Source organism: Rhagoletis pomonella, unplaced genomic scaffold (genome assembly GCF_013731165.1).
Source record: "Rhagoletis pomonella isolate Grant_MI unplaced genomic scaffold, Rhpom_1.0 Rhpom_scaffold_00003, whole genome shotgun sequence".
Taxonomy (NCBI): domain Eukaryota; kingdom Metazoa; phylum Arthropoda; class Insecta; order Diptera; family Tephritidae; genus Rhagoletis; species Rhagoletis pomonella.
The window spans coordinates 67,884,223-67,898,672 of record NW_023458557.1 but is presented as its reverse complement, the minus strand read 5'-3'; the positions used below and the strand labels follow the sequence as shown (position 1 = coordinate 67,898,672).

The 14,450-nt window shown below is 36.3% G+C and overlaps 1 protein-coding gene across 1 annotated transcript in view; it reads left to right on the top strand.

The window, feature by feature from the left end:
- Positions 1-7,428: 7,428 nt before the first annotated feature.
- Positions 7,429-14,450, top strand: part of LOC118736349 — a gene marked incomplete at its 3' end in the record, with an annotated part of 83,341 nt that continues 76,319 nt past the window's right edge. Inside the window, exon 1 of the mRNA XM_036466442.1 lies at positions 7,429-7,552. Within this exon, the coding sequence (XP_036322335.1) occupies positions 7,532-7,552 (21 nt within the window). The remainder of the gene's footprint in view (positions 7,553-14,450) is intronic.

Genomic DNA, 14,450 nt, shown 5'->3' with positions numbered 1-14,450 from the left:
GATGTGTTTGTTGTAAGCAAGGCGAATTCATTTTACAACAAACACATCATTTTGACATTAAGACGTACCTCGGCGAAAATCTAAATTCGCCATCAACACCACCTTGTATAAATTCGTCTTGTCACTAGCAGTAGATAACAAGGCGGCGAATTCATATCTCGATTCGCCTTAGTAGAGAATTGTTACAGAAACGAGCTACTGGATTATGTTCCATTTTTGAGAGCAAACTTTTCGCTTATTCTCTAATTACCGGATCCGGTCCGGATTGTTAGGGAAAGATCATTTAGCAGTAACAGCTGATTTTAAGAACTGTCACTACCACTGCGCTATTGTGTTTTGGGCTTAATGCTTGAAACACAATTAGCGGCGAACTGCGAATTTCGCCGAATTGGGCGATGCCGTCGTTCACCGTTCGGACTGCTATTTCGCCTACTTTAATGCCTGGATTATAATGGAAGTAACGGAACGGAGTGAACTGTCACTTAATAATCTATTGTATGGGCAATGAATTCAAACGATTATAATGCACTTGAACGCAACGTAAAACGGAAGCATCTAAAATCAATAGATCCTTACGAATTCGCCGCGATTTGTTACGATTCGCCCCGTGCATTATAATCCAGGCATAACAGAATTAGAGCCAAGGCGAATTTATACATAAAATACACAAAATTTATAAATTCGCCTTGATTAGAGCCACGGCGAATTTATACAAGGTGGTGTTGTCCAATCTGCTGATTTCTTCTTCTTTCCTCCGCCCCACATGTATTTTGTTTTTGATTTTACTGATTTGACAGCATGCCCCTGAATCCCAAAAACAAAATACATATAAACTTTGAGGCGAATTGAGATTTGACATTTTGCCCCTGATACAAAATACATGTGGTTATTGTTTGTTGTATTCTTGCTACCACCTTGTATAAATTCGCCTTGATTAGAGCGGTAGCGAAAACAGCTGATAACATTTCGTCGCACTTATAATTTACGGCGTGTTTACATTCGAAAATGCTGTCAAGACAATAAAGAAATACCTATTAGTTGTCAAAAACGCTGATAATTGTCTCCGTGGCGTAGGCGTCCTGACAATAGCTATGACAATTCATTTTGAGAAAAATGTCGGACATGAACGTTGTATTACGTTGTATACGCATAACGCGCGAGCTATTTAAGCTAAATACTAAAGAACGATAAAGAACAGACAAAGTTACATACACATCAGCGTCTCTTGTGTTATTTTAGTTCTTTTGTTATAAATTTCTCTTCTCTCTTGCACAAGACGTCAAAATTATTGTCTGCATACGTCAAATCATTGTCCGATTTACAGTCTTGAAAATAATCAGGACAGTCATTAAGACAATTGGAAAAGTATGCATGATTTAGAAATAAATCTATTAGGGCTTTCGCACGAGGCGTTTTTTTGGAGCAACTTTTGCGTTGAACTCACGCAGGGTTGCACGAAAAAAAAATTGAGTTTCTAAAAATATCAAAATATAAAAAAAATATAAAAATATACGCCATAAAAAGGCGTTTGCATTGTTCAACTTTTGGTTGCACGGCCTTTCAACTAATCGCTTTCAACAAAGTTGGTCGCCAGCCAACATTTAGGGCCGGTTGCTCAAAGCCTGGTTGACACTAATCCCCGGTTAAACATCGTTATCGACGTTACCGACACCATGTTATTTGCATGGAGCCAAAAACGTCGATAACGATGTTAATCGGTGATTAGTGTCAATCAGGCTTTGAGCAACCGGCCTTTAGCCATTCAATTTTTCTTTCGTGCAACCCTGCGTGAGTTGAACGCAAAATCGCCGTATCGCCGCAAACCGCCGCCGAGCAATCTTCGCATTTCGCATTGGCTGTGTTCAATTTCATATGGCGGCGGGTATTCTAATTTTGGCATAAGTGCAGAATACGGCCCGTCAAGCTAGAACAAAAGGAAAAAGTGGGAGTGATCCGCCGTTTTTTCCTCATTTTAATGGTATAAATTTTTTTAAGTGCAAACTTATATTTTCCGGGCTATGGAGGGGCGAAGAGGGAATTTTCCAAAATTTAAAATGGCTATATTTCGAAAAATTCCCGACCGAATTTAAAAAAATTGGTATCGTTGGAAAAATAAACAAAATCATTTTTTTTCAATATACTTATTTGTATAATTTATGTCCATAAATTTTAAGAAAACTCATTTAATAGAAAAATATTATATTTTTCTAGGAAAAAAACAGTTTTACTAAAAAATATGTGTAAATAATAATACACCAAACAATAATAGGTAAATAGAGCTTAAAAATACCTTCCATTTAACATATAACCTTATATAGTTAGATTTAAATACCGTGAGTAATGTTGTTTTACTGGTGTTCATGAAGGGAGAAATGACCATACTGATGCTTATGATCGTGAGCGGGACGACTGCGGCAGAAAGAAGTTCTGCGCAAAAATACTTCCGCCATTTTCTTTGGTAATACAGAAAGAATAATTTTACTGCCTGAGGGTTATAATCCCTAAGTGCGGCCAAAGGCCGCCTACGTAGAAAGGTGTTCTCTGCAAAAGGTGTTCAGCCCCCATTCTTTGGCAACACAGAAAGGAGAATTCTACTGCCTGAGGTTTATAATCCCTAAGTGCGGTGGAAGGCCGCCTACGCAGAAAGGTGTTCTCTGCAAAAGGTGGTCAGCCCCCTTCTTTGGCAACACAGAAAGGAGAATTCTACTGCCTTAGGGTTATAATCCCTAAGTGCGGCTGAAGGCCGCCTACGCAGAAAGGTGTTCTCTGCAAAAGGTGTTCAGCCCCCCTTCTTTGGCAACACAGAAAGGAGAATTCTACTGCCTGACGGTTATAATCCCTAAGTGCGGCCGAAGGCCGCCTACGCAGAAAGATGTTCTCTGCAAAAGGTGTTGAGCCCCCCTTCTTTGGCAACACAGAAAGAAGAATTCTACTGCCTGAGGGTTATAATCCCCAAGTTCGGCCGAAGGCCGCCTACGCTGAAAGGTGTTCTCTGCAAAAGGTGGTCAGCCCCCCTTCTTTGGCAACACAGTAAGGAGAATTCTACTGCCTGAAGGTTATAATCCCTGAGTTCGGCCGAAGGCCGCCAACGCAGAAAGGTGTTCTCTGCAAAAGGTGGGTACCTTCCCTTCTTTGGCAACACAGAATGGAGAATTCTACTGTTAGAGGGTTATAATCCCTATTGCCATGTTCTGACCGACATCGAAAAAATGTTTTCGTTGCTAAAACTGGTTTTCGACCTAAAACTTGTGTTTTCGTCTATATAAAATCTGTCAAACGAAAACCACTTTTCGCTGAAAACTACCTGAAAACTTACGTTTCACTCATTCCAATCGGTGTCTTCACTAGTTTTTTCGATTATTTATCGAAGTGGAAGTCATATTTTATCATTTTTAATAAGCCATTTCGGATTTAGTGTGCTTTTACACAGTTCAAGTATTGAATTCAATTCTGCTCGGTCATGGAAGAGAGGGGGTGAGAAGAAAAGGGACGAGTACACATGCGTCTGTACCGTCAAGTCGTTTCAACTTTCTTGCTTTGCTTTTGGCATTTTCGTTGCTTCCCATTTAAAGAACCAAAGACTTGAATTCAACAGAATTGAAACGTGTAAAAGCAAATAAAAAACACAAAAGAGAATGAGCAAGAATTGCTTTCAAGTACTTGAATCATGTAAATCAGGTGTTATTGTTAATTGGTCTGCCTAAATAAAATAAGAATGAAAGTAAGAGGTTGTAAATGCAAAGAAAATGAAGGAAAAGTATTTTGGTTTTGTTTTTGCGAAGCAAAACTGTTAGCAAAAAGAAATGTCAACGAAAACACTAACAGCTGGTGTGAACAGCCTTCAGCTCACAATCCCAAAACTCGTTTTCAAAGTGTTTTCGTTGCAGAAAGGTGTTCTCTGCAAAAGTTGTTCAGCCCCCCTTCTTTGGCAACACAGAAAGGAGAATTCTACTGCCTGATTTTTCTCAAAATTTATCCACAGAAAGTATATTAATATGTATAAGGGATTTTATTTACCTTTCCAACGATACCAACTTTTTTGAATTCGGTCAGGAATTTTTTGAAATATAGCCATTTTAAGTTTTCGAAAATTCTCCCTTCACCCCTCCATATCAACGAAAATATAAGTTTGCACCAAAAAAATTTGTATACCGGTGAAATCAGGAAGGAAGGGCGGACCACGCCCACTTTTTCGTTTTGTTCTACCTTATCGGGCCGTATTCTGCACTTGTTCCCTAATTTTGACAATTAAATTTTTCGATGAAATTTATCGAAAAAAGAATGTTCCATGTGGGAACACTATTTAGTGAACGATAAATTTTACAGTCGATTGAAGATAACGCTCATAGAGTTCGACTTTTCAGACGTTGGTATCGATACTGAGTACTCATTCTGGCATCGAGCTCATGGTATCGATACTCTAAAAGTATCAGGGAAAAAGTATCGATATTACTCAGTATCGGACTCATTAAAATAAGTTTTTTGGGATACTAAAATTATTTTATTCTTCAATCGTATATCTAGTTATTTCCTGAAATTAAAACAATAGAAATATTAAATATTTGATTTTTATTTCATTGCAGAACTTACTTTCCCGTTGGAAGTAATTTTAACGTTGAGTTTCGTATATACATACATATATATATATATATATATATATATATATATATATATACTTTCACGAATTTCAAATTTTAGTAAGAATTTTTGTAAACTTTTTGGGTATGCATTTTTGTAGCCTATTCCATTTTAGTATAATAATGTGAAAGTTTGAATTAAAAGTCAACGGTAGTAGGCTACACGTAAAGTTGAATAGGTTACAAAACTGCATACCCAAAAAATTTCTAAAAATTCTGCATTTTCGTGAACTTTGCGTAAAGTTTTATGGCCTAATTCATAAAAAATAAGAATTTATGAAAATGTCATTTTATTAAGCTCTTTAAACCTACTTTATTTTTTATGAATAAGGCCATTAAGCGAAGCGCACATTGGCGCGATTCTGTCGTTGCGAATCCGCAAGCCCAAAAATGACAACAATGCTACCCATACATTTTAATGCGCTAGCGCACACTTGCACGATTCCGTCGCTGCGAATTTTTCGAACATTCAATGTTCCTCTCTATTGACGCGTTCGAAACGCGGCTTGCAGCGTTTAACTTATTTGGTTTATGTTATGCAACAGACTACAAGCAATTTCAGTTTATTTTAAATGATGGACAGAATTGAATGATAGTAATCCATATAAGCAAAGAAAATTGGATTACCAATCGAAGAAAAAATTTAAAAAGTGTGTTTTTTAAAAAGTTTTCGATACTACGAGTACTTTGCAAAGTATCGAGTAAAATCAACAAATAAGGTATCGAGTATTAAACTACTCATTTTTATACTATCAGTATCGATGCTCTCTTAATATCGATAGTATCGTTCGAACAGAGGGTGGGTAACTCTGTAAATTTTGGTATGCTGACTCAGTAACTCCAACTCACTTTAAAGAGTCAGCACAGTGAGCTGGCACAAGTGTGCTATCGCACAATTGGTATGTACATCGAAATTTTTGATGATGTTAGTAATCGAAATCGATTTAGAAAAGATTATCTTTAGCGTCTGTTCGTAGCTGGCCGGCAAAATTTTAGAAAGCTGATTTCAACTGGTGAGTTCATTTGCAAAATAATTCCCCTTGGATGTATTAACTTCTAGCCCAGTTATGCATACTTAGCTTTGCTTGAGAGTTGTCATATAAGAATCTGTTAAATGGGCTATGCATGTAAGCGGTTACCCAACGCATAGCACTTCACATGTAGAATTCTGTTTGGTTTTGATTTTTACGTAAAAATGGTATAACAGTGCAAGTATGCATAACTGGGCTATTCGCCTTGCTTCTTGTTAAATTTGGTAGTCGTATATTCAATTGATGGTTAGTCTAGTGATGGACGGTACTTTTTGGAAGATCGTATTGTGTGGATGTGTCAGCTCATCAATTGAGTTACCATATCGACACAGTTCAAGAACGATAGAATACAAGATTGCGCATTCCCGCAGAATGACATTTGTGGCAACGGGTAAACAAAGAATATGGCGAAGAACAATGAGTTGACAGTTGTGAATTTGCAGTGAGAAAACATGTTTTCTTCTCGATTCACCAATTTCTCAAGCCATCTTTGAATATAGCAAATTAAGCACTACGTTAACAAAAAATATACAACCACTTTTAAAATGTGTTCAAAAGAATAGGTCTTATTAATTAAATATTTAGAATTTTTGTGTTTGTATTGCAGGTGCCGAAAAAGTGATAATATCTTGTCGCAGCGCATGTTTTCCAGAAAGTGGTCGATGCTTGCTTACCTCCGATTTTAATTTGTAATTTGTGGTATTTCAACGTTTTCAACTTAAAATGTCGTGTTTAAAAGTGGTCCGTAAAGTGCTTCAAGCATATTACGCTGGTGTCTAAATTGTATGGCTTGTCCTGCCGGCAGAACTCTACCCACTTTCTGGCCAAGGCGTCGTCGCGGGGAAATAAAAAAAAAAACTGCATTTGGGGGCTTTACCCCTACGGCTGCTGCAATTCAACACACGACACGACATTTTTATAAAGTTTTTATTACAAAAAAAACGTTTTTTACTTCAGAACGCACGAATTACTTCGATTTTTCACTTGAAAGTACACAATACGTTTGCAATATGTTTGCACTTGTTTCTAAACAAAAAGTTTGTTTACGTATTGCCATAAATGTCAAAGTCGGCAAAACCAAAGTAGCGGTTTCGGGAATGCGCCACCTTCAGTTCATTTCACCATGGACACAGTTCTAAACAATGCAAGCCGCACCGAGCTATGCAAGTGTCAGCACATCAACTGAGTTACCATTTCGACTCTGTAGCACACTGAGCTATACATTGTCAGCACATAAACTGAGTTACTGAGTTAGAAATTTTTTCAGAGGTGTGTCTGAGCCTGCGGAACAGTTCTATAGGCCGGTCCACATAGAACTTTCGCGTTGGCTTTGGCGTTGGAGTTGGTTTGACAGAACGCACGTTAAAAGTATGCTTGCTACAATGAACGTTTGGCAGCGAATGCTTGGGCCACTAAATTAACATACTAACGAGAGATTAATTAATATTTCATATCAATAATTGCACTAAAAAAGATATTTCTTGCCCGCACTTGATTGAAAAGGAAAAATATTTCACATAATCTTATTTATTTGCAACAGCTGACGAGCAACGTACGCGAAAAGTTGAGAGTTGGCCATCTTTTTGCTTTGTGTTGGCGTGAGCGTTGTCGAATTTCGGCTATGTGGACGGCTGCATTTGAATTCATGTATTCAAAGTCAGCTGTTGAAGCGACGCCAACGCCAACGCAACGCCAAAGTTCTATGTGGACGGGCCTTAAGAGTCAGCACAGTAATTCAGCACAGTGCTGAGTTACCCACCTCTAGTTCGAACCCTAAACGCTCATCCCTGGGTCTATTTTCATTTTGCAGATATTTTTTAGGACCTTTGTTTTTATAATCTTGCAAAGTTTCATTATTTAATTATGTTGCCAAGTGAAATAAGGGTGAGTTAGTGTTTTAATACGGACAATGACGGTGTTAACACACAAAAGTGTTCGAAAAGTGTGAGAAACAATAGAATAGGTATAGAAAGGAGTAATAAAAATTAAAAATGTATATACGTACATACTATGCATACATACTGAAAATTATGAATCATCACGAAGTGAAAATCGGCCAAAGTGGTATAATCTTTAATACGGCGGCCGCATGAAACGATTTTACAGGCAACTTTTAGTTGAAAGCAACAATCGCCTGTTGTGAACGGCCTTTCAACTAATCACTTCCAATGAAGTTGGAATGCAGGCAACTTTTAAATCAACTAATCGCCTCTAAAATTGCCTGGAAAATCGACTCATGTGAACGTGTAATAAACAAATGAGTGGAAATAGTACTAGCATAATTAAATTTTCAACTACAAAAGAGTAGAATCTCATATCAAAAGACGTCCAATTAGCTGAAATTTTGTTCATATGCTGACATTTTGCGATAAGCTTCTGGGTTCAAAAGCTATCGCAGAAGCAAAAGTGGAATATGTATTTCGTATGTGTGGAGGTGTGCATGAATACATTTGTTGCTTCTTGCTTCGGTTTACATTGTCTTGAATGCCCTTGACAGTCGCCACAGGGCCGTTTTTACCTTGGTTATAATAGGTTCTTTCCTCATTTACACACGGCGATTTTTGTTGCCGTAGCTCGACGTTTGTGGGAGAGAGCGTGACGAGGAAAGGAGAGGGGCACCGAATTGCTCGTGCTCGGGCAACACACTTTGTGCTCTCGTTCGTCTGTGTAAATTGAGTTAGCGGTTCACAGCTGACAACAACAATTGCATACACAAAAATCGTCGTGTAAATGAAATGAGCAACACCAAAAGGGAGTGTGAAAAATCGCGTCGACAAAAGTTTCCGTGTATAAACGCAGTCTAAAATCGGGACCGGATCCGGTAATTAGAGAATAAGCGAAAAGTTTGCTCTCAAAAATGGAACATAATCCAGAACGGGAACGCAAAAAACCACATTTCGTGCCCAGAATTTGGGAAACAGCTAGTGATGTGTTGAATTTTCGGTACCCAATACTCGGTACCCAATAATTAAAAAAGATTTCGGTACCCAATACTTTCTTTTCGGTACCCGATACAGATTCTTTACATTAACCCTTAGAAAAAACTTTAATTACTAATTTATATGATATCGGCTAAAGCACTTGAACTTATCGCAACAGAGAAATATTATTATTATATTATTATTAATCTTAGTTGATCAAAGGTTTAAGAAAAATGCCTTTACGGACGAAGTAGCCTTTCAGGGGGGAGATTCTGTAACCAGTTAGCGACAAGTTTCGGATCGATATCGCACTTGTTGACGTAAAAATATTTCATATCACGTCAACACGTACCGAATATCGATCCATACTTAAAAGTATTTACTCAGCACATCACTAGAAACAGGCAACATGTAAACACAAGACAGCTGATATGCACTTTGACGCTTTATCTATTTTTACCCGGGGAAAATTCCGGGCTGTTTTGGGCAGGAAGAAGAGGACACTTACGATCCAATACGTTCCAATTTTCCCTCTCTATTACCCATTTTGTTGAGTACGGGAATGATTTCTGGGCTATTTTGGGCACCCGCGGGATTCCGCGTTGCGTACGGAAAAGAACCTAATGCATGGGGCGAATCGTAATAAATCGCGGCGAATTCGTAAGGATCTTTTGATTTTGGATGCTTCCGTTTTACGTTACGTTCAAGTGCATTATAATCGTTCGAATTCATTGCCCATACATAGTGTTCGTCCGATACCACCATGTACTCGATACCAGTACTCACTTTAGAGCATCGAAGGGGGTACTCGATGCTACTCAATGTATCGCTAGAAAATACTCGATTCTACTTGTACTCAAAAGTACTCGGACGAAATACTTCAAAAAAGGTTTGCAATCTTTTTTAAATAAATAAAACCATCTTTTATGTGTTACAAAGATATAATTTAATGCAAAAAGGATTTTTAATATGAAAATATACAGTACCGGTCATATCTATAGCACGCCATTTCAAAGTGATATTGGGTGCAACTTATGTTTATTTATTTATTTTTAAGAATTTTAAATTAAAATACAGTTCATTCTCAGACAAACCCCATATAAACCCAAGTGTAACAATTTGTAGAAAACTACAAAAACGTGCAACAAATTTTCACCTAAATGTCAAACTTTTATGTCGGAAGTGTTTGAATTTTTCTGAATACACAGTTTTATAGCCCAATCAATTTTAGTCTGACAATGTGCAACTTTAAAGTGGCTGAAAGTTACCGTTGATTTTTTAGAATTTTTTTCGCCAAAGGTGTTGCGGATTTCTTCCATATATAAATAAATTGAGTTTATTCATTATATGGAAGCCAATGCGACAAAAAAAGTTATAAAAAATAAATGGTAATTCGTAGCCACTTCAAATTTGAACATTATCAGACTAAAATTAAAGGGGCTAAAACACTGTGTACTCAAAAAAATTCTAACACTTCCGAGAAAAAAGTTTGAAATTTATGTGAAAATTTGATGCACTTTTTTGTAGCTTTCTACAAATTGTTAAATTTTGGGTTTATATGGGGTTTGTTAGAGAAAGGACTATATTTTAATTGAAAATTCTTAAAAATTAATAAATAAACATAAGTGACACACAATATCACTTTGAAATGGCGTGCTATAGATATGACCGATACTGTATGCATATTTTTAATATATACATAAATATAGGTAAATACATATTCTCGCAACTTTTATATGTTAGTTACAAAGATATAATTTAATTTAGAAATGGCTAATTTAATTCAGAAATGGCTTTGTGAATATGAAAATCAATGATTATTTTTAGCATAAATATGTATATACGTATTTTTCCTGCGTAACGCAGGCTATTGTATGAAATACCATAAAGCTTCAGCACAAGGCGCATCCATACAAGGTTGTGGTGATTGCATTTAAGTAAAAGTCCCGTGTATTTTGTTATTGCTTTTTGGTACAGGAGGATGTCAAAACGAAAGGGAATATATTCATAGTACTATAGGAATAGGAGATAATTTCCATCATTTTCTTTTGTTGACATCCTAAGTTGCGCCGCTTCGTCTTGGATGACATTCTCCTGTACTAGTGTAGAGACAAAAATATCCACTCAGCTGATCAATCAACACCACCTTGTATTGATGCGCCTTGGCTTCAGCACATGGGATACGTGGCAAACTTCATATATCCAACTTGTGGCAACTTTACTAATTTGACTAGAGTTGCATACTTTCTTCGCCCGAGTAAATACTGGCACAACGTATTCGACACCCACCAAGTACTCGGTCACATGTATCGAAGTACTAAAAATACTCGGTACTTGGTAGAGGTACTCGAGTATTTACTCATATGTACTCGTATCGGAACAGCACTACCCATACATTAGATTATTAAGGGCCGGTTGTTCAATGTCTGGTTATCACTACTTGCTGGTTAAACATCATTATCGACGATTTCGACAGCATGCATATAACATGTGATCGATAAAGCAGTCGTTGAATCTAACTGGAGCTACTACCTCCGATTAGTGCTAATCAGACATTGAACAACCGGCCCTAAGTGACAGTTCACTCCGTTCCGTTACTTCCATTATAATGGCCCGTAGTCATAGTCAAAATAAAGTCGACTTTAAAGTTAGTTGCAGCTTTTTTGACAGATATCCCATTGAAAATTATGTCAAAAAGCTGCAACTAACTTTAAAGTCGACTTTATTTTGACTATGACTACGGGCCAATAGGTTCATTCCTTATCTTTTTGCACTAAAATCTGAAAAGTGTCAAAATGCCGGAGCGTAAGCAAAATGCGCTCACTAAAAGAGAATAACAGGAAAAGTAAAGGAACGCAAAAAACCAAATTTTTTGTCCAAAGAATGGCAACAACAAAACTAACGTCAAATAAGAATGGAAATGTATGTGCAAAACACATTCACACAGGCACAAGCACAATAAACACTTACCATATCAATTATTTTTTGCCTCCTTCCCATTTCAATTCACTTTTTTTTACTTAATAGATTATTTTCACTTTTTGCGTATTCTTTAATTTCCGTTCATTTAAATTCAGTTGAGTTTGACACTTTTCAGGATTTTACCAGAAAAAATTCTTGGGACTAAATCTGACTACTTCGGACTGAAGAGAGTCACTCTCACTGTGTGTTGCTCTCTCATTTTTGCTGTCATTTTCGAGTTAAGGATCGCTTTTTGGACTAAATCTGACTACTTCGGACTTTTTCTGACTATTTCTGGGAGATAATGAACGCAACTAATGCCTGGATTATAACGGAAGTAACGGAACGGAGTGAACTGTCACTTAATTATCTATTGTAGGGGCAATGAATTCAAACGATTATAATGCACTTGAACGCAACGTAAACCGGAAGCATCTAAAATCAATAGATCCTTACGAATTCGCCTCAATTTGTTACGATTCGCCCCGTGTATTATTACCAAGGTATAATCCAGGCATACATACGACTATCCTCGCTTTTCTTGACAGTTCGAACTGTAACAATAGTTGTGTTTGTTTACCCATTTCCAGTAAAATGCAGGGGAAAATTTGGGAAAATCTTCCAAAACCGATCCAGGCTTTGAAAAAAACACAAAATATTATTAACCATTTAAAAGTTATAAACAGCAATTACACGGTAAAAAGGGCACTAAATCACCAGTTTCCATTTTTTAAACACTATTAAAATATATAATTTAACTTATTTACACAGGTCGAAAAATTTTTTCCCAGAAACCAGACTATACTTTCCCGAAGGTTTTCGGTGCGCTGAATTCAATCTGGATTTTGAGATATTCTAACCTATAATTTTTCGATATCTTGAAAATTATGTAAGTAACATAGCGGCCATGTGTACTATCCGCAGCAATTTTTGTTTGGAAAAATTACTCTGGCTTGCATACACAACTTCAAAAACGGGCAAAAACGGCATTTTTTGCACTTATAGGTTAGAATATCTCAAAATCCTGATGTGATAGAGCAATTCTTAGGCCAGATTTGAATTCAGCGCACCGAAAACATTCGGGAAAGTATAGTCTGGTTTCTGGGCAAGGAGATCGGTCTTATTTTGTTATTAAACAAACATATAGTTTTTCCAACATAAGAGTTTATTTTGTTACTAAAAAAAGTTAATAATGGGCGCCTTTCTAAGACGCAACTGTTTACCTCAACTGTTGCTGAAATGCTGTCAACTGTTGAGTTCAACAGTTACGTCTTAGAAACGAGATGATACATTAACTGCCAAAACATTTGTAAACAAGCAAAATTAAATAAAACAGCACAAAAATAAAAAAAAATATTAAGCCAAAAATATGGATAGCACAGGATTTATAATGGAGTTTTTCTTATTTTATTTTTAATATATGTATTTGTACATGAATTTTATTTTATTAACAGCCAGTTTCGCCAGCAATTTACCGACAAATAATTTTTTTATTTGAATTTTCTATGAAAACTGACGGAAGGGAAACATTTATATAAATTGTTGACTTCATGTAGCGAAATAATTTTATGATGGAAAAAATGGCGTAAAGTTGCCAACCGTTGAGCTGAGCGGAACTACTCAACTGTGCGTTTCTGAAACAAACACTCAACAGTTTAGCAACAGCTACGTCTTAGAAACGTGTCCAATGTTTCCGAACTGAAACGCGAGATTGCAAAATAGCTACAGTGCTGCCACTGTGTTAATATTTCGTAATAATACAGTTTTCCTTAGAAGGCGTGCAGAGTTTATTGCTTATCTTTATTGTTACCAACTACTTTATATATATCAACTTTATTTAACCGGTTAAATATATATATGTCTACGTGAAATATATATATTTAACCGATTTTTATGTAAACCGTCAAATTTATATATATGCTCTTTACTTAAAAATCGCTAAATATACATAAATATCTGCTTGAAATATAGATATATTTAATCGACTTGAATTTATATATATATGCGGTTTACTTAAAAATCGGTTAAATATATATAAATATCTGTGAAGTATATGTTTTATTTAGGTAAAAGCAAAGAAATAACAAGAAGTGCATAGTGTAAACAGAGGGTAATAGCGCTAATGAAATGTGAAATAAAGTGGCAATACCAGCGATTTGAGGTTATACAAATTTTGGCAAGCGAAAAGTTTGTTTAATCTGTTTTATTAACGAAACGTTTTGCTAGTGGTAAAAAAGTGGGAACAGGTGATTTAGTGCATTTTTGTCATGAAAATTGCTCATAGAAAAGAGCGAACTTTAAGGAAAGGTTTTTTCGTTTATAACTTTTAAATTGTTAAATATACTAACTTTCAGCCCCTGGATTGTTGATACCGGGGCAGAAACACCTCCCGAAATATCCGGACCTTTTTTAACAGTTGTACCCTATACTAGAGAATTACCATCCATTTTCATAAATCGACCGATGTTTTATTACGAATTGAAATTGTCGATTATTGTTTGTTTACACGTTAAGCGTAGATGTATATGTGTGTAAAAAAAAAACACAGCTAATATTCTATTGTATAATTTAAAAAATAATTCGTGGCCAGAGGGACCTAATTTTTTTGCTGGCCCTGTGACATTCAACGTGCTAATGGGCCAATAATGATAGAATGATGAATGATAATATTCTATCATTCACGATGAACTTCATGTTCAACGTGTGTTGCCGCCTTTAGCTGCGTTTTGTGGAATTCAATTTATTGTTATACACACTTGTGGATTTTATGCTATGCATATATAACTCAAGGCGAATTTATAAAAGGTGGTGTTACTAGCTCAGCTGATTTTGTGTATGTGTTTCGCCGCACGGCTTCTGATATCAAATTAAAAAATTTTGTTTGAATTTCTACACACACT